Below are 22,081 nucleotides of genomic sequence, written 5' to 3' on the forward strand. Positions count from 1 at the left end.
TGAATCAGAAATTAAAATAGAAATTGGAAAAAAATCAACAAATCACTTCCTGAAAGAGATAGAAAAATGAAAACTCACAAGAATATAATAGCCAAATTCCAGAGTTCGAAGACAGAAAATACTTCATGCAGCTAGAAAGAAACAATTCATATATTATGGAGCCACAATCATAATCACACAAGACTTAATGGCTTCTATGTTAAAGGAATAGAGGACTTTATTCCAGTATTCTAGAAAGCAAAGGAGCTGGGATTACAATCAAGAGTAACTTTTCCAGCAAAAAAGTATAATTCTTGAAGAGAAAGTAGATCTTTAATACTTTAATGAAATCTTTAATGAAATATACAACTTAAAAGCATTCCTGATGAAAAGGCCAGAGTTGACTAGAATATCTAATGTCCAAACATAAGACTAAATAAAGTTATAAAAAAACTTTATAAGGGCCTCAATAAAGTTAAGCTGTTTCATTCCTGTATGGGAAGATGTAATGTATAACTCCTAAAAACTTTGTCATTATTAGAGTACTAAGAAGAAGTCTATATGGAAAAGAGAGCATGGATAAGAGTTGATCATATTGGAATAACATTCCTTCCTTACCCCCCAAAAAAAGGGTGGAGAAAAAGGGATGCATTAGGAGAAGAGAGAAGGAGAGGTAGAAAGAGGAAAGTTTTTTCTCACGTAAAAGATGTAAGGAAGAGCTTTTATAGTAAAAGGGGAAAATGGGGATGTGGCAGGTAATTCTTGAGCTTCATCAGAATTGGTTCAAAGAGGAAAATATATATATATTATACACATACACAAACACACACACACACACACACACACACACACACACACAGTTGGATATAGAAATGTAACTTACCTAATAAGGAAATGGTAGAGCAAGGGGATCAGAGAGAGTGATTAAAAAGGGTAGAATGGAACAGCTAGTTGGTACAGTGGATAGAGCACCAGCCCTATTCAAATCTGGCCTCAGAAACTTAACATTTCCTGGTTGTGTGACCCTAGGCAAGTCACTTAGCCCCAATTATCTCAGCAAAAAAAAATAATAATAAAGGAGGGGGCAAATTAAGAGAGGTGTTAGTTTTGGAAACAAAACAAATTTTGAGAAGGAAGGGATAAAAGAGAGCAGCAGCAGAAGAAAAAATAATCATAACTATGGATGTGAATAGTATGGGCTCACTCATAAAATGGAAACAGGAGAATGGATTAGAAACCAGAGTCCAACTATGTGTTGTTTACAAGAGACACTCTTGGGAAAAAGACACACACAGAGTCTAATGTGCTTTGACTTAAACAAAAAAAAAAAAGAGATAATTATGATGCCAGATAAAGCAAAAGCAAAAGTAAACCTAATTAAAAGGGATAATGAGATAAATTTTTCTAAAACGTATCATAATCAATGAAATAATATCAAAAATTTTTACTAAAAGTTTCTCTAATAAAGGCTTCACTTCTCAAGTATATATTGAATATAGAATTGAGTCAAATTTATAAAAATAAGCCATTCCCCAATTAATAAATGGTGAAAGGATATAAATAGGCAATTTTCAGAAAAAGAAATCAAAGCTACTATAGTTATATGAAAAAATACTCTGAATCATTAAATTAGAGAAAGGCAAAATACCTCACTCCTATCAGAAATGGCAACTACTAGAGGGGATGAGAGAAAAATATGTACACTAATAAACAACACTGGAAATAGTAAATAGTAAACTAGTTTTGGAGAATAGTATGGAACCTAAGCCTAAAGAGCTACAGAAGTTTGTTGAGGTTTATATCCCAAAGAAATTGAAGGAAAAAAAGGCCTATATATACAAAAATATTCATATCAACTCTCTTTGTGGTGATAAAGAATTTGAAATAGAGAGGATACTCATCGGGAATGACTGAACAAATTGTGGTATATGATTGTGATAGAGTGTTATTTAGTATTGTGAGAAATGATGAAGGGAATGGTTTCAAAAAAACAAGACAAGACCAATATATGAACTGATGCTGAGTGAACTGAGAAGAACTGGAAGATGATTGTGTGTAGTAGCATCATTGTTATAATGATAATCCATTGTGGAAAAACCTGAGACTTAAGATAATATATGCTATCCATCTCCAAAGAGAAAACCGATGAATTTTGCACATTGAAGTAAAATTTTCTCTATTTACTTTTCTAAATATGATTAATAAGATAATGTTTGGCATGATTTCACACGCATAATTGATATGTTTTTTGCCTTCTCTATGTTTTGAAGGGTATCAAAGGTAGAAAATTGGGAACTCAGACTTAAAAATAAAATAAATAATAAAATAGTTATTTTGGGGAAATAGTAAATGACTTTTTAAAAAATTTAATGCCACTTTCAAAAGGGAGTTATAGTACATTTATTTTTGAGAATCAGCAAAAGGGCACATAAACTTAAAGCTCTTGGAAGTCTTAAAAATCACTCAGAAATTGCATTAGGTAACTTTGAAACTATAATATAAATTAATGAGTAAATAATTCACTTTACAAAATTGGTCTACTGGTCATAATAGATTTGCAAATTCCATATTTCCTATTTTCCATGTTATAATCCTAGGTTTTAACAGTTTAGTGCCTGCTGACACAAAAAGAACTGAAAGGAAGGACCCAGAATGGGAATCCCTTGCAAAATGTAACTATTCTTCAGTGTTTGTTTGGCACAATATAACTCTTATTTAATAATATATAACTCTTATTTAACTTGGTAAGAAATATCATATGGTTAGCAAAGTCTGATTGCTTTGACATCTTTTATTAAAAATATCTTTTTTTTATATATTCTTGGTTGGTAAAGACCAGCCCTTGCAAATGGAGGTGAAGTACATAAAACTTATTTTCCTCTTTAACACAAAATATAATTGGTTTTATTTGAGAATGTTTTATATTACTTTTCAAGAAGTTTAAAAAGAAGCTCTATTTGATAGTCATAAGGTTAATGTAGATTGTTTCAATTTGATCTTCTATCCAGAGCCACAAATTCAATCATTGGTGAATGGATGATTAGAAAATAAATTTCTCCCATTCAATTTACTTATCAACCTTTGAAAAAACTGACTCGATCCCTCTGAATTTGCTCATGCCCAGTTTCAAATTGATATTTAAAAGCCAAATAAAGAAATTGAAAAAGCATTTATTAAATGTTTACCATGTGTTGGTTCTTTGCTAAGCATTGAGCACACAAACAGAAGAGAGGAGCTTGCCCCAAGGAACTTACATTCCAATGGAAGGAGCTAGTTCACTAGTGGTCTGGGAAATTAGAGGAATGGTGAATGGGGCCATAGGACCATCAAACTTTTATAATTCAATTTCTGAATTCTAAAATTTGTTTACTGAAATAATTTACATTTATTTCAGGTGCAATTTTTTGTGCTTCGAATGTACTTGGAAGCTCGAGGAACTATTTGTCAAGAAGATGTAGTGGATCTACCTTGGAAGAACTTGTCTTCTCCCTCTGTAGATTGGAAAAAAGCTGCCCTCTGTTTGTGGAAACAAAAGAAATTCCAAAAACTTTTGAAGGAGAAACAATTTCAAGTAAGTCTTATAACTGTACCTTTTGTTCTCCCAAACTTAATGTTTATTTATAAAGGATATATTAACTTGGTAGAACCTCATTAGAAATATATTACATGTATTTGAGTTCCTGCTAGTAATAATGTCTTAATGTCTTTAAAAGACTAATCCTATGGAATCTATAAGATGAGCATTAGTCCCATTCCCCCTGTCCTACTAATTTGAAAGAGGTTTCCTTGAATCTTTTTTTGTTGAGGTTACACAATTGGCATATATAGGAGGCTTAAAGGAAATGAAGCTGTTGGTCTATTTAAGAGACATCAATAAATTTTGCCTTTTTAAAAGTTTCCATGAGAAAATTGTTATAGACAGAGTTTGAGGATATATACTATAGACAGACATTTGGAGAGATTTGACTTGAACAGACTTAGAGAAGATTGAAGGCAAAAGGAGAAGGGAATAGCAGAGGATGTGATGGATTGATAGTATCATGGGGAAAAGGAACATGAACCTAGACTTGGAGAGACTGTGGAAGATAAAAGGTCATGCCATGTACATGGGATCCTAAAGAGTCAGACAGAATTGAACATCAAAAATAAAAAAATAGACATTGTTCATGTGAAAGATGGCTAACTGCTGAATGAAATCTTCCTAGTCAGCTATGGATTGTTATAGGACTCTTATGTAAGATGTAGCATGGGAATTATAGAGAAGCAAGAGAAAAGGACTGAAATCAAATTAACAAGCAATTATTAAGTGCCTGCATATGCCAGGCACTTTGAAAAACACTGACTATTCCTTAAAGGAGCTCATGTCATACTATATAGGAGGCAATATGTATAGAAATGTGTTCAAAAAAAGATATGTAGATATATAGATAAAATTGGAGTGATTTCAGATTGAGGGGGGACTGGGATTGACTAAAATCTGAGAGATTTTAGCTGAGAGTTGAAGACAGGATGCAAAGATGAGAATGAGGCCTCAGACGTGGAGGACAGCTAGAGAAAATTCATAGAATTAGCCAGGTATGGTGACACTCACTTCTAAACCCTGCTACTAAGAAGTAAATTGGATTTGAATGAGGGAAAGCTATGCAGGATCACCAGCCTCACTTTTACCTCTAGAGCCTTCTGGATCCAGTGGCCAGATCATGATGGCTGGAAATGGATGTAGTTGGGAGATCTTGGTCTTTTTAGGCTGAGGTCTTCAACAGGCCTCAATCTGACTGAGGCAGCTGCCCATTCAGTGAGTAAAGCAGAGGAAAGAAATGAGGCAAAGGATGACCTTTTTTCACTGAGTCAAAAAAAAATTTGATTTGCATGTTACCATATCACCTCCATGATGTCATAGTTTCTTTGGGAATCAAGGACAAACAATTTCTGTGAATAGGAGCTTCCCCACTGAGGACCACGTAACAGAAAACCTTCCTCCTTCTGTATCTTGGGGTTTACAAGCTAGATTTCTTTTTTTTTTTTTAATTTAATTTTATTTAATAATAACTTTGTATTGACAGAATCCATGCCAGGGTAATTTTTTACAACATTATCCCTTGCACTTGCTTATGTTTTGTTTTTTCCTCTCCCTCCCTCCACCCCCCCCCAAGATGGCAAGCAGTCCTATATATGTTAAATATGTTGCAGTATATCCTAGATATAATACATATTTGCAGAACCAAACAGTTCTCCTGTTGCACAGGGAGATTTGGATTCAGAAGGTAAAAATAACTCGGGAAGAAAATCAAAGATGCAAATAGTTCACATTCGTTTCCCAGTGTTCCTTCTTTGGGTGTAGCTGTTTTTGTCCAACATTTACCCATTGGAACTCAGTTAGGTCTCTTTGTCATAGAAATCCACTTCCATCAGAATACATCCTCATACAATATCGTTGTCGAAGTGTATAATGATCTCCTGGTTCTGCTCATTTCACTTAGCATCAGTTCATGTAAGTCTCTCCAAGCCTCTCTGTATTCATCCTGTTGGTCATTTCTTACAGAACAATAATATTCCATAACATTCATATACCACAATTTACCCAGCTATTCTCCAATTGATGGGCATCACAAGCTAGATTTCTTAAGGACCATGTTTTAAACCCAATCATGTTGGCTTTCACCGATTGGCCAATAAAAGGCCAATCCCACTTAGTCTTTGTTTTGATTCTAACTCAAAGTGAACATAATAAATAGCAATTATTGCTGTTTTAGTGAGAAACCCTGAAGGTCTTTCCCTCCCAAATTGATCAAATTGATTCCTTTTTTTTTTTTTTTTTTTTTTTTTTTTGATTCAGTACACACTCATAACTAACAAGGAAGGCTTAGGATGTTGGACCATTTAGACTGGAATTTTGAGGGAAAGATATTTAGTTCTGTTTTGTTCATGTTGAGTTTGAGATGTCCATGAGCTATCCAGTTTGAGATGCCTAATAAGTGTCCACACTAAGTTCATCACCAGTCTGGAAAACCACTAGGAGAAAAGGTACCTACAAGGTGGCATAAGAAGGGATAAATTGCCCTTTTCAGAAACAGAGCAGGTCCAAACTACTATATTATCAGCCTAGGGCCTAAACTTCTAGCCAAGAGCCAGAAGGAGGGAAAGAGAAAGAATGAGATGGGAAGGGAGGAAGTGAGAAAGAGAAGGAAGAAGAGAGATAATGTGACAGGAAGGAGATGGAATAAAAGAGGGAGTAGAGGGAATGCATAGATTATAGAGGTGAAGTGTTTTTGTTTGAGGAACAGCTGGTTCCATACAATACTGGATCATAGATTACATGGAAGGGAGTGAAGACTATAAGAAAGGCAAGAAGGGGCCAAGTTATAAAAAGTTTTAAAAACCAAACAAAAAAAAATATATTTGTTCTTGGAGGTGTTAAGGAGCCATTGGAGTTGGGAAAGAGGTGGGGCTTGGTAAGGCAGAACCTTGGGTGACACCTTGGTCATCCTGTCAAGGCTGGGTAAAGATCCCTCAAAGTTGACTGAGAAAAATTTAATCAGACAAGTAGGAAAAGACTCAAAAGAGCAGCAGCTCTTTTGTTTGTTTGTAAGGCAACAGGGAGACAACAAATATATATAGAGAGAGATTGAAGGATTATTAATGAGGGAGTAAAAGTGATAAAAGGTCATCTAGGTGGCACAGTAGATAGAGAGCCAGCCCTGAAGTCAGGAGAACCTGAGTTCAAATGTGGTCTTAGTCACTTAACACTTCTTAGCTGTGTGACCCTGGGCAAGGTACTTAACCCCAATTGCCTCAGTAAAGGGAAAAACAAGTGATAAAGATGGCAAAGTGCTTACAGCAATATTATTCATTGTTTTGACCTTTTAATTTAAACTTTTTTTTTTCCCGTTCAGTTAACTTACAGAGATTGGCTGCTATTTGAGATGGAAGTAAAACCTGACAATGATATTCTTTCAGATGCAGAAAGGTAAATAAATGTATTATTGTCCTGGGAATAGAGAGTTAAAGGCTGTGACATAAAAATTCATTCACAGTTTTCTGTTGGGGATACCCAAATTGTGGCAAATTCTTTGATTATTCCCTTAATTAAATTCTCTTAATTCTAACTTGTTTTCATTAAAGACAATTTGATCCAATATTAAGAAGAGCTGTCTCTTCATCTCTTAAAAAATATCAGAGGATAGAGACTTAACTTTCATTAGTCTAAGTACAAGATTATTTGTGTTATGCTTCAATTCTCTCTAGCAGAGCCAGTCATAGAAATGATTCAGAATGTATCTATGGATGAATAAATTCTTATTGTGTCTGTAAGAAATTTAACTATTGTGTATGTCAGTGTCCCAACTAAAATAGTTTTCTTTTTCATACTTGCCAGGCTTATTGTCTCGCATATAACTTTAGGTTATGAAAAGAAACCACTTTTTGCATTTTGATGTTGCAGACAATATTTTCATCAGTGGGCTTTGTATCAGCAGTACCTTCCAGAATCTTCTGTGACTGGGGGCTGTGATGGAGATTTGGAAAAAGGATGTTCAATTCTTGTTGAGACAATGGTGGATTTCTGCCTAAGGTAATTTAATGATTTGGGAGGAAACACTTGTACCAGAGAAGGGGTTTTTAAGCTTTTTTTTTGTCTCACACCCTTTTTAGAGTGTTTGGTGAAACCTTTGAATCTCTTCTTAGAATAATGATTTTAAATTAATAAAATAAAATACATAAAATTACAAAGTAAATTTATTATAGTTTTTTTCCCCATCTGAGGTCACAACCCCCCAGAAATCTATCTACTAGCTTTCCCAGTTTAAGAACCATTGTACTAGAAGAATATTTTTATTTTGTTTTTAATTGTAATAGTGCTAGAACTGAAGTTAGATTATTTCTAGTCAAAGAAAATTGATAGATTCATAAACCAAAAACCATATGTTGGTACACAGTTAAACCAAGTCTGATTGAAGACTTACCTTACTATTTAATTTTTTGAACGTTATTTCTGAAGGTTAGTACTTTTTCTTTTTCTGTTCTATTTTAGTACTACTTAGTAGTAAAGTAAAATACTTTAGTACTACTTAGAATATGTGAATGTGTCATATGTATTTGCTGAAATGACTTAGGTAGTAATTTAAACTGCTGGCATTATTAACTTTTCCCTTCAATATTTTGATGGATCTTTGATCTCAGTGATATGGATACCCCTATATCCTACCTTTTTTTATTATAGCTTTTTATTTACAAGATATATGCATGGGTAATTTTTCAGCATTGATAATTGCAAAACCTTTTGTTCCAATTTTTCCCTCCTTCCCTCTACCCCCTCCCCCAGATGGCAGGTTGACCAATACATGTTAAGTATGTTAAAAGTCTTAAGTTAATACAATATATGTATACACGTCCATACAGTTATTTTGCTGTACAAAAGGAATCGGACTTTGAAATAGTGTACAATTAACCTGTGAAGGAAATCAAAAATGTAGATGGACAAAAATAGAAGGATTGGGAATTCTATATAGTAGTTCATATTCATTTCCCAGTGTTCTTTCACTGGGTGTAGCTAGTTCAATTCATTATTGCTGTATTGGAGCTGATTTGGTTCATTTCATCGTTGAAGAGGGCCACATCCATCAGAATTGATCATCATATAGTATTGTTGTTGAAGTATATAATAATCTCCTGGTCCTGCTCATTTTACTCAGCATCAGTTCATGTAAGTCTCTCCAGGCCTTTCTGAAATCATCCTGCTGATGATACAGAACAATACTATTCCATAATATTCATATACCACAATTTATTCAGCCATTCTCCAATTGATGGGCATCCACTCAGTTTCCAGTTTCTAGCCACTACAAAAAGGGCTGCCACAAACATTCATGCACATACAGATCCCTTTCCCTTCTTTATGATCTCTTTGGGATATAAGCCCAGTAGTAACACTGCTAGATCAAAGGTATGCCCAGTTTGATAACTTTTTGAGCATAATTCCAGATTGTTCTCCAGAATGACTGGATGTATTCACAATTCCACCAACAATGTATCAGTGTCCCAGTTTTCCCACATCTCCAACATTCTGCATTATCTTTCTCTGTCATTCTGGACAGTCTGACAGGTGTGTAGTGGTATCTCAGAGTTGTCTTAATTTGCATTTCTCTGATTAATAATGACTTGGAGCATCTTTTCATGTAGCTAGAAATAGTTTCAATTTCTTCGTCTGAGAATTGTCTGTTTATATTCTTTGACCATTTATCAATTGTAGAATGGCTTGCCTGTATCTTGCTTTGGAAAGGATTAGATCACATCATATTCCTATTATCTCACTTTGCATGATTTTTGTTTGTGGCCTTGGATAAATCATCCATGAGACACTTAATGCTGAAGGCTTTCCTCTAGATTTCTTCACAAAGTCTAGCTACTTATAGATTACCCAAACTAGCTATCAGTTTTTCTTTCTTCTCCCACCTAATTTTCCAGTTGGTTGTTGTTTAATCATTTTCAATTGTGTCCAACTTTAGGGTTTTCTTGGCAAAGATATTGGAGTGGTTTGCCATGTCCTTCTCCGGTTCATTTTATAGATGAAGAAACTGAAGCAAACGGAGTTAAGTGGCTTGCTCAGACTAAGTGTCTGAGACTGGATTTGAACTCAGGTTTTCCTGACTCCAGGCCCTGGTCTCTATTCACTGTACTTAGCTGAGTCCACTTTATTATCCTTATACATTCTTTTACCAAACTATAATTACTGATGGATCAGTCCTATAAATTGTTGGTCCGATTACGTGTCATAGACATGTCATGAACAACAAGCACTTGGTTTTTCTATATAGTTAGTTGATCAAGATTTTTGAGTGATTGTGAATTTCATTGAAGAAATCTTGTGATTTTTTTCAGTGCTGAGTGTGATAGCACAGTATCATCTGCAGACTGAAGCATCTATTTGGGATCTCTTCCAGATGGATTCTGTGTTAGACATCCTTTGTGACAATGGTAGCTAACCTTTGGCAAGTGTAGGTCTTTCTATTTTATGCCTTGCATTGCTTCTCGGCCTTTTGACTAAGATCAAACCTATTTTATGCCTTGCTCAGTACTTAAAATTATAGGGTTTTTGAACAAAATTCTCTTTGTTGTTTTATTTATCTTTGTTTTCTTTTTAACACATACAGGTAGATATCCTGTTGGAGAAGATCTTTTTAAATGCTCTTTAAATATCTAAGCCAATAAACACAGGGGCATCTTTCATTCTTTGTATCTTTTATTCAGAGATATGACCACAAATATATGATCTGCATTAGAATATAGTTTATGAAAACCTACTATCTTCCCATTTCATAACTTTTTTCAGGATGATCTTGATTAATCTGTAAGATATTCTTATAAATATTTGTAGCGATGGTAGAATAAGCAAGTAGATTATTAATTTTTCTGGCAATTTTTTTTTCTTTCCTTTTTCTAATCAAATTAGCCAAAGGTTTATCTATTTTGTTAGTTTTTTCATAAAACCAACTCTTAGTTTTATTAATTAGTTCAGTAGTTTTCTTACTTTCAATTTTATTACTCCTATGATTTTTAGAATTTCTAATTAGGAGTTTTTTGTTTCTTTTATAGCTTTTTGAGTTGCATGCTTAATTCATTGATTTCCTTTTTTTCTATTTCATTCTTGAAACTACTTAGAGATATGAAATTTCCCCTAAAAATTGCTTTGGCTGCATCCCATAGGTTTTGCCTTTTTTTTTTTTTTTTTTTGGATGAGGCAAGTCACTTAACCCCACTTGCCTAGGGTCAGATAGCTTGTAAGTTTTATCTGAGGCTGAATTTGAACTCTGGTCCTTCTGACTTCAGGGCTGGTGTTTTATCCACTGTGCTATCTAGCTGCTCCCAACCCATAGGTCTTAGTATGTTGTTTCATTGTTGTCATTCTCTTGGATGAAATTATTGATTGTTTCTATGATTTCTTGTTTGCCCCACTCATTCTTTAGAATTAGATTATTTAATTTTCAATTGGTTTTTAGTCTATCTTTCCCTGGCCCTTTATTGAATGTAAATTTTGTTGCATTATTATTTGAGAAGAAAACATTTACTATTCCTGCCATTTTACATTTGATTGTAAGGTTTTTATGCCCCTAATACATGGTCAATTTTTGTGTCAGTGCCATATACTGCTAAGAAAAAGGTACATTTCTTTGTATCCCTGTTCACTAGATGTTACTGTGATATTTAAGTTTTCTAAGATTTTATTAACTTTCCTAATTTTTTTTTCTTGCTTATTTTCTGGTTAGCATTATCAAATTCTGAAAGGGGGAGCTTGAGGTTCCCCACTAGTATAGTTTTGCCTTCTCTTTCTTACTCTGATTGGCTTAACTTCTTAAGAATCTGGATGCTGTACCACTTGGTACATATACATTTAGTATCAATATTACTTCATTAACTGTAATTGTAAAATAACCTTTAACAACATGTAGTTTCCTTCCTTACCTCTTTTAATTATATCTACTTTTGCTTTTGCTTTATCTGAGATCAGAATTGCTATCCCTGCTTTTTTTGCTTTAGCTAAAACATAATAAATTCTGCTCCACCATTTTACCCTTACTTTGTATGTATCTGTCTGTTTCAAATATGTTTCATGTAAACAACATATTGTAGGATTCTGGTTTTTAATTTACTCAGCTATCCGCTTCCATTTTATGGGAGAGTTCATCGCATTCACATTCACAGTTATGTCTATCAGCTTTTTATTTCCCTTCATGCTATTTTTTCTCCCTTGTATATACTTTTGTTCTCTCTTTCCATCTTGTCAGTCCTTAATAGTGTTTTGTTTCTGACCCATTTTGCCCTTAATCTACCCTTCTTTCTACCACCTCTTCTCTCTCCTCTTGCCCCTTTCTCCTAGTATTTCTGCCCTCCCTTCTGTTTAGCCCCTCCCTTTTCTTTCCCCTTTCTCCTCCTACTTCCTTATAGAATAAGACAAATTTCTATACCCAACTAAATAATTTATTCCCTCTTTGAGCCAAAACTGATGAGATTAAGCTTCAGACAATGCTCATCCTCTCCCTTCTTTCCCTCTACTGTAATATGTCTTTTGAGCCTCTTTTTGAGGCACATTTATCCCATTTTGCCTCCCCATTCCTCTTCTCCCAGAACAATACTTTTTCTACCCCTTTATGTCTTTGTCTTTGATATCATATCAGAGTTCATTGACTGACACACCTTCCATCCATGTGATACCCCCTCTAACCGCCCTAATAAAAGATACACTTCTCAAGAATTACAAGTTTCATTTTTCTATCTAGGGATGTAAACAGTTTAACTTTAATATGTTATTTTTTTCTTTTTTGTTTACCTTTTTGTACTTCTCTTGAGTCCTGTGTTTGAAGAGCAATTTTTCTTTTTACTTCTGGTCTTTTCAATAGAAATGATTAAAAGTCCTTTACTTTGTTGAAGCTCCAAATCCTCCCCTGAAAAATGATGCTCAGTCTCACTGGGTAGTAATTCTTCTTGTAACTCCAGGTCCTTTGTCTTCTGAAATATGGTATTCTAGGCCCTCCAATCCTTTATTGTAGATGCTGCCGGAACCTGGGTAATCCTGACTGGTTCCTCGAGACTTGAGTTGTTTTTTTCTTGAAGCTTACAGTATTTTTTTCTTGATTATAATTCTAGAGTTTTATGACAATGTTTCTTGGGGTTTTCCTTGTGGGATCTCTAGATGATGAAGGCTGAAATTAGAGTGATGACTATGTGAAGTGCGAAATAAGGAGGTATGATTTAAAAGACTTGGTAAGGAGTAGTAAAAGAGAATAAGGTGTTTGTGATGACCCTGAGATTTTAAAGATGGATTCAGACATCAGACAGGATCACAAGGGAATCCCTGTAGAAACAGGGAAGTTAAAAAGAGAATGAGTTCTTATTAAACACTAAGAAAATGTTCACTTATTTAAGCCTACTTGGAAAAACCTCAAAGTTAATATTGTGGACATCCTCATTTAAAATGCAGTGCCTAGCATTTTCCCTAACTACTCCTGTGAGGGATGTAGAAGACCCTTACCCAAAATGACTACTCAGAGATCCCTCAGTAGAAGGCAGAAAAGTTGTTTATTGAAAAACCTCCGGAGGATGAGCCGTCCCATCGCAAGATAAGCTTGCGGTAGGAGGGCTAAAGGAGTAGTAAAGATACATAGCTTTTATACAAGAAATTACATCACAAGTAAGAGAGCATTGAGAAGGGAAGGGGGAGGCATCTAATTGGTTGTTGCTAGTTGGGGAGATTGGAATGGAAGGTTTCTGTTTCCCTGAAATCTCCTGATTTCTGGGAAACAAAGTCAGGCCTTCAGGCTTAATCAAGCAGACAGTGGTCCAGCTAATGGACTAAATATTGATAAATGTCAAATACCAAAAAATGTCATCAGTTCAGGTTAAGTAAATATGTTTCTAGCTGGCCAAGGCTCAAGTAGATATGAGCCTGCACATATTATACAGGTCATAGGGGAGACACAGAAATAATAAAATACAGAAAAAGAATTCATACATCCCTGTAAGTTCTTCACCTTATCTATTCCCCACAGCTCCCCCCTTCTAATATGTAAATGATTTTTATCATATTTCTATGAAGAACTTACACACTTTTCAAAATCAGTTAATATATCTATACATTGTTTATCAAGTTCACAATCAAGATCATCCCTCTTTAATACATTCCAGTCTTTTCTCTGAAGAATTATCATTTTAATAGCATTTTCTGTATGCAATATTTTGATAGGGACCACTGAACTATTCTGGTTACTAATGTAATTATACAGGGTAGACATAGCAGCAACAGGATAATACCATTGATTGCAATAAGTTCATACCATAAAAATTGCTTCCACCAACTATCTTAGAAACAGTTATCATAGAACAGATTGGCATTTGGCAAACATAAAAATAAAAAGACAGATAAAGATGACAATCTAGGGAAACTGAGGCACAACATTACACACTCTTCTTCTGAATATTTGAATTATTGAATTACCTCCCTAAGATACCTGGGAGGTCTCAGCACCATAATTTTGACCAACCCAATATGAGGCAAATAAATCAAAATGAAACTAGAAAATGCAAGGACTTATGGCAAGGGCAAGTCTCTTCCTGACAACCCCAGAGTTATCAGCAGTACAAAGGCCCTCATCTCAGCCAGAAAATCCAGTTTGAGATGGACAGTTCACTGTGTTAGGTGGTCTGCAGTCATTTGTGCACTTAACTCAGCTTCTGCTTATAAAGGAAGTAGCAGGGCTCGAGACACTCTTGCTGCCCATTCAGAGGGGCAACCCACTCTAGGGGAGAAGGGTGAGGCTTAGAGTAGCTCCACCTGTCCCCACCCAGGGGAACAGACAAGGCTGCTACTAGAATACAGATTTCTGAGCAGAGCTATCAGAGCATGCACAGTTAGAACATGAAGGCAGGCAAACCCCATACTTTAGAGGCTTGATCTCAAAAGGGCAATGTTATTAAAAATGCTGAGGTACCAGTTAAGAAACTGGGGTTACAGGGCTGGTGATTGCCAGTCCCAAGACAAGTGTCTTTATCTTAGAGATTTCTTTAAAACAGAATAGTTCCCAAAACTGAGTCTGCCAGGGCAATTCCACAGAATAAGGGGTTTCAAAGCTAAAACATAGTAAAAACAAAAAGGATTGTTTAAGGACTTCCAATTCAATCTGAACTGGTGGTATAGGGGGTGGGGCAGAAGTACATAAGGCAAAAGTGAAAGAAAACTAAGGGTTCCCACTCTTTTAGGTATTTTGAGAAAAATCCACCAGTTTCTCTAGTTCCCTATCTCTTCCTCTCCCTTTTTTTTCCTCATGGAAAGGAATCATCCAAAAAAAAAATAATAATAATAAATAGTCAAATAACCATCCACATATAAATCCCAAGAGTGAATTAAAGTTCCTACATACATAACAGTCTAGTACAGGAGGAGTTTCCTAAAATCAATCAAATCAAATCAAATACCTTAAACAATTACATATTCTGAAGTGAACATAGATATTATAAACATATTATAGCTTCCTTAACAGCAACCAATTTTAATAATTTCCATCCCAAATCTTAAACACACAGTAATGTTTGCATTTTTTTTTCTAACTCTAGTAATAGAGTTGTAATTTTAACAATAATTCATCAACCACTTTCCCACTTCCCCCATATCAGTCCAAATTACATCAGGAGCACTGGCGATGGTCTCGATCTTAGCTGCTTCAGGCTGAGAAATGGGCGAAGGTGCTCAATCCATGCAGGGGTGTGGGTGTGGTATCAATCTAAGCTTCAGATGGGCCAATCAATGTCTCAGAAGAGATTCAATAATCTGTAATTTGACCAAAATCTAGAACAACAAAAAACCAAATCTAACAAAGTTAGAATAGTCTGGACCTGCAACAACATGTGGGGAGCCAGTATAGATTGGCCAGCAGTTCCTGTGTGAAGGAATAAGCTTGCTTCACAGGACAGGCAGACAGCTATAGTTCCAATAAATAGCAGTTAGGTTTCACAGACCATTGTAAATTGTCCTCTTATCATTAAAAAAAAAAAAAACATTTTAAAAATAAAACACAAATATCCAGTAACAGACAGATGACCAGGCTAAATACTTATTTGCCTAAGTATTTAGGATATAATGATTACATATAACCAGATTGGAAACAGCAACGTATGACATATTTGAATTACATTAACAGTTCTTATTAACTATTGTTCTGATCATAGAAATCAGTCACAGGAGGAAAAAATGCAAGAACATAACTATAACATAATATAAGCAGTTAAAACTCAATCTTCAGCACATCAAAGAGTGGAGCTTTAAAACTTCCAAATAGCATTAATTACAAGCCCAAAGAATTTCGTCTCCAAAGTTTCAAATAAATCTCAGTTATTTACCATGACCTTATATCAATAACAGTAAGAAATTTATCCCAGAAAATTCACACAATTCTTATATACCCAAGTAGATGTTGCATCTTGAATAAATTTAATATGCCAATCATTTTGCTTTTAAAATACCCAATATACAGAAAAATCCCAAACTACATATGGTTCACAACAAAAACATTTTCAAAAGGAAGAAGGCAAAAACTATTATCCTTAAAGTCCCATTTCAGATAATTGGCATCAATACAGTTAATTAAAACTTCCTATTTTCACATAAAAAGAATCTGAAAAGTTCTTGAAAACATCAATTAAACTTTTTGAAATAACCCTTTCAAACTATATACCACATTTCTGATCATATTCTTTAATATTCATAACCATTATGTATCTAAAGAAACAAATATTCAATCAATTAACATCTTGTAAGAGCAATTTGTCTCTTTAAATAACCATTTATTTTCTTCAGCCAAAGGAACCAAGCGGCTGCCGCTTTCCACTGCTGCTCACTTTCTCTCCTCCCACATCCCTTCTCACAGCCATCTCTCTGTGACTACTACCCTTTCCAACAAGTTCCTTCTTTTTCCCACTGACGACTTCTTGAAATCATTTGTTTCTACTAATCAATCCTTCTTAAATTACCTTCATTCTCCTATCCCATCTCTCTGTCTCTCTCTCTTCCCAATGCTTACTTGCTCAAAATTTATTACATACTTTAACACTCCTAAACCAAAAATCCTTCTGACTAGATGCTCTATTTAAACTATTAATTGCTTTTGTAAATCAATCTCTTTTCCCTTGTCTTTAAATCATCTTTTTTTAAACTTTAAACTTCAAGATTCACAATTAATTTTGAATTTCATAAAACTTATAATATAGTTTACAAATTACTCAATACTTTTAAAAAGCAATATACCATTTAAGTAGGGAGATACAAACACAAGCCCCCCCTAAGGTAAGCTACTGGCATTTTGTTTAATAACCTATATTTCAATTTGAAGTTCAACCAAATAATAAAAAAAAAGAAAAGTTTTTCTCTTCAGTTGTAAAGGCCACAATATTCGAAAAATTCTTATGATTTTATACTCAGAATAAATCTAACATGTGTAAGGCAACAGTAAATTATTTCCCCCAATTTTAATTTTATTTCAATTTCAAAATTATAGTACCTCTTTAAAATATAGTAAATTCCCAAAACTCTTAATCAAATATTGCAAACAATTACCCAGTTTAGTCTTCTTAAACTTTCTGTTCTCTAATTCCATGAAGGCAAATTTACTAATAATGATTTTTCTTTCTTTTCTTGCAAATTTTTTTTTCTTTAGAAGTATGCCTAGTTTTCCCACAGGTCCAACAGGTCAGAACGCCCCTGTGTTCAACTATTTACCTCTCTTACTCTATATTTATTCCTCCCTTCCAATATCTGCAGTCTCTTATTTCCGATCTTAAATTTTCCAATCTTAACACACACACCAATTTAAAGTTATTTTACTTCAGTTTGTGAAATTTCCTAAAATTTACCTAGATACTTTATTCCCATGTCTTTTCTTTAGTAACCAGGAAAGAGTTAAGCACCAATCCTTGCTTTACCTTGAGAATTCTTTTCTCTGGCTGAGTCCTGATAACAGGCTCTTTGTTTACAGGAGCGATAGCCACTGTTCTTCTATTTTTCTCAAAACTTTCCAAACTTTCAATCTATGTTTTTATTTTTCCCCCTTCTTTCCCTCTTCCCGCAAAGCCACTGCCAGAGACAGAGGGAGAGAGAGAAAAATGATTTTCTTTTCTTGAGAAGCCCAAAACTAGTTCCCAAATTCTAAGACCAATACATTCTGAGCCACTCTGAAAGAATTACTACTCTGAATGAATTCCAGTTCCCACAATTCAGCCTGTAACACAGAGCTGAATTCTTATCTTTTATGAGCTTTCTAACTTTTAACACAGAACAAAGGCAATGCAAAGCAGACATACACACAGACATTCACAAAACTCTATTTTCACCTTTTACATACAGATTTAACTCTGATATACCCAAATAATCCTGGGATATACATCCTCCCAGTTTTCTTCCCTTGTATATCTGGAAGTTCATTCCAGTCTTGAATTTCCTAGCTAACGTCCTGATACAAATTTTTGGACTGCTTCTATACCACCCTGGACCCGATCCAGGTGTTGGCGGAGGCCCTATGTTACCCTCACGCCCCCACAGCCACCCGAGAGCCTCCTTGGGAAAAGTCCTTTATTGTTGGGGTTAACAGCAGTCCACACCAAAAATAAATTTAAGAGGGCTAATCCCTCAGGGTCTCCCTCGACCCAGCCAATAAACCCCCAGACTTCCCAAGAGCTTTACCTCGAGAACATATGTTTCTTTTCAGGCTGCAAATGCCGGCCATCAGGACTCTACTTCTTTCAATCTTCAATTCTGTGTTCCACTGAGTATCCCTGCTTCGGGTTGTTGTCTAAGAGGGGAGGGAGGCTGCTCACCCAGATCCAGAGACCATGGAGAAAACTACTCCGTGGGCGCCTGTCCCTGTTCGGGGTGCACATAGCCGTCTCCCCCAAAGACCCCATCCCGGACGAGCCCCCATCTGTGAGGGATGTAGAAGACCCTTACCCAAAATGACTACTCAGAGATCCCTCAGTAGAAGGCAGAAAAGTTGTTTATTGAAAAACCTCCGGAGGATGAGCCATCCCATCGCAAGATAAGCTTGCGGTAGGAGGGCTAAAGGAGTAGTAAAGATACATAGCTTTTATACAAGAAATTACATCACAAGTAAGAGAGCATTGAGAAGGGAAGGGGGAGGCATCTAATTGGTTGTTGCTAGTTGGGGAGATTGGAATGGAAGGTTTCTGTTTCCCTGAAATCTCCTGATTTCTGGGAAACAAAGTCAGGCCTTCATCATTAATCAAGCAGACAGTGGTCCAGCTAATAGACTAAATATTGATAAATGTCAAATACCAAAAAATGTCATCAGTTCAGGTTAAGTAAATATGTTTCTAGCTGGCCAAGGCTCAAGTAGATATGAGCCTGCACATATTATACAGGTCATAGGGGAGACACAGAAATAATAAAATACAGAAAAAGAATTCATACATCCCTGTAAGTTCTTCACCTTATCTATTCCCCACACTCCTTTATGCAGATGATCAGATGTTCCTGATGGCTATGCCTCAAGCTCAAACTGGAAGGTTTGATGAGTCTGATGATAGACTGCATTCCTGTCTTCTGAGAATCAATCTAAGCTTGTTTCAGAAATATTCTTCACGAGGTTGGCTTTAGAGTGATAAATTTTCCAGCCATAGAAACTCAGGAAGTCCAATGGCTAAAACAAGCAAAATTGCAGTTTAAGTTTGGCATTATCATCTGCTGTATTGACATAACCTAAGGATCCTAGGACTTTATAGTCTGACCCTATGCTGTACCCTTAGAAGTTCCATCATTTTCTATTTACTCTGCAGCTGAATTTTTGTCTCCCCTAATTAAAGTTCTTTGAGAAGAGATAGCTAAATTCCTCTTTTGAAAATCTATTTTCTCTTGCTTTTATCTCCCCCTAGTGGAAAAAAATTTGAAAAACAAACCTCAAAATCAAGCAAAACAAATTTACATGTTAACCTTATCCAGAAATATATGTCTTATACTGTACTCCAAGTCCATTACTTCTAGATAGACTTCATCATTTTTTCTGCTTCCCTAAAATAATCTTTTCATAATTTGATTGTGCATGGCACTGAATAAGTACGCTAATTTAAATAGTATTGCCACTTTTATTATATTAACTTAACCCATGAATGATTAATATGTCTCCAGTTATTAAGTATGTCTTTGTCTGAAAGAGTAGTTTGTGGTTTTATTCATTTAGTTCCTGAATGTGTATAGAATTGATATGTAGACTTCTATACTTATTTGCCTTCTACATTTATTTTAAATGGAATTTTGTTTGTAATATACAATATGCTAATGATATTTGTAGATTTATTTTATATCCTGAAATTTTGCTGAAATTATTTTGCTGGGGTTCTCTAAAACATGTCATTTTTAAGAAATGGTTATTTTGTTTTCTCTTTGAAAACAGGGAGGAGGGTCATGCATTATTATAGATTTGATGAAAGAGTGGGTAGATGAAGAATGATGTCAAGGGGTTTTGAGATGAATCCTCAAGAAGCCTATAATGTAGGTGGATATCCAAGACATAAACCCATGAAGCAACGCTAGATAATGAAATAACGCATAGGAGATGTGTGACCAGCATGAGTAGAGAATGCTTCTTGCAAGAAATGGGACTTGAGCTGGGCCTGGAAAAAGAGAGATTTGAATAAATAAGGAAGGGTGGGCAGGTCCAAGAAAAGGGAACTACACTAGCAAAATAGAACTAAGTAGAACAAAGTAAAGCAAAAGTTGTTATTCAAATGTACACAAAGTTGAGCTTGGTCCATTTTTATTTTCTTCCTCTCTGAATCTGGAATTGTCCCATTTTCCTCTTTGATACTTATCATAGGTGACACAATCACATATATGAAAAGCAACATGACAGAATAGAAGGGGGATTAGATTTTAAGAGTGAGAAATCTACCCAATTCTGAATCCTAGTCCTGCTTGTGAACATGAGTGTGTGTGCATGTGAACGTGTGTGTGCATGCATGAGTATATAGTGCATGTGTTATATTTAATGCTCATTGGCATTAGGCACTTACCGAACTTTGACAAATCTTAGTTTGCTCATGTCTGAAATAGGGATTGGGAATCCTGAGAAGCCATCTAGTCCAACACCCTCATTTTTACCAATGAAGAAATCTGAATACAAAAGAAAAACTTTACAAGAATAAGATCAGAACAGAAAGATTGGTTATATAGTATTTGTTCTGAAAAAATCTGGGGTTTTCAGTGGACTGCAGGAATCAGCAAGGAGGTGTAGCAGCTATAAAAGCTAATGGATTAAAGGGGATGGACCATCTTGAAATAGGGAGATGGTAATTCCACTATGCTGTCTCACCTCATTGGACTAGGGGTCCTGCTCTTCTGAGATGGATTTAGGGCCTTGACTCCTGCTCATATTAAGGGATGGTTGAGGGAACTGAGTCTAGAAAAGAAAAGACCTTAGTGGCTCATATCTGTCGTCTTGTCTTGTCAACAGGGATTAGGTTTAGTTAGTCTGACCTCAGAAGGCAGAGCCAGAAACAGTGGTCCAAGGTCCAAAGATGTTTATCTGTTCAGATTTGATGTCAGGAAAAATGTTCTAACAATTGGAATCCTCCAGAACTGAAATGAGTTTCCTCCAAGGATGGTAGTTCCCTTGCCTTGAAAGTCTTCTAGTTGAGGCTGTACAACCATGTGAGAGGTTATGATGGCCGTTTTTGTTCAGGGAAGGGTTGGACTAGGTGGTTATTTGGGTCCCTTCCAATTCCCAGACTCTGTGATCCTATAAAATTGAGATCCTGAGGAGTTATAAACTTGCCCAAAAATCAAATAGATAGGAAGTGGTACAGCAGAGATCTGACCCAGCTCTTCTATCTTCAGTCTATTTGTTTCCTGCCTGTCCCACCCTGATATTTATACTATCTGTTTCAAGAGTCTTGTAAGGAACTTGATAACTTTAAGGCACTATATAAATAATTTCCCTTCTTATTACAGAGTCATACACATTCCCTTTAAAAATTACCTGTCTCCATCTTTTTCCTACCCATCACAGCTCAAGTTCTGCTACCTAATCTGTCTCTCTTAGTCCTTCCATGATTGTGGTGAATGTCATATACAATATCTCTTCATTACTTCCAGAAGAAACCAGTGAAGAAGATAGAACCTTTTATCACCTGGTGGGAAGACTGGCAAATAAACTCGATAAATCTCTAGCCCTGTCTCATTTATTTTCAAAATATTAGCCTTGTCAACAAGTCAGCAAATATTTATTAAATCCTTGGCACATGTCAGGCACTATGCCAAGCACTGGCGATTACAGAAAGAATAAAAATGGTCCCTTAAATTCATTTCTCATGATCTACTTTTTTATCCTATCTTGGGTAAAACAGTTCTATAATTGTTCTTGCTTTCACTTATAAAAGGCTTTTAAAAATCAGATTAAAAAAAAAATCTGGAAACCGATGATATCACCAAATGAAATAGAAGAGAAGAGGACCCAGTCCAACTTTTGGGAACACCCATCTAATAAGCAAGGCCTGGAAGAAGAGCCAGCAAAGGGGACTGAGGAAAAACCAGACAGGTGGGAGGAGAACCTGA

At 35.4% G+C, this 22,081-nt stretch overlaps 1 protein-coding gene across 1 annotated transcript in view; it reads left to right on the forward strand.

Annotated features, from left to right (window-relative positions):
* FANCA (FA complementation group A) overlaps positions 1-22,081 on the forward strand; it is a 112,381-nt gene that overhangs the window by 73,754 nt on the left and 16,546 nt on the right. The window contains exons 26-28 of the mRNA XM_051973534.1: positions 3,374-3,550; positions 6,873-6,946; positions 7,421-7,549. Coding sequence (XP_051829494.1) covers positions 3,374-3,550; positions 6,873-6,946; positions 7,421-7,549 — 380 coding nt within the window. The remainder of the gene's footprint in view (positions 1-3,373; positions 3,551-6,872; positions 6,947-7,420; positions 7,550-22,081) is intronic.

Source organism: Antechinus flavipes, chromosome 2, assembly GCF_016432865.1.
Source record: "Antechinus flavipes isolate AdamAnt ecotype Samford, QLD, Australia chromosome 2, AdamAnt_v2, whole genome shotgun sequence".
NCBI classification, from domain to species: Eukaryota; Metazoa; Chordata; class Mammalia; order Dasyuromorphia; family Dasyuridae; genus Antechinus; species Antechinus flavipes.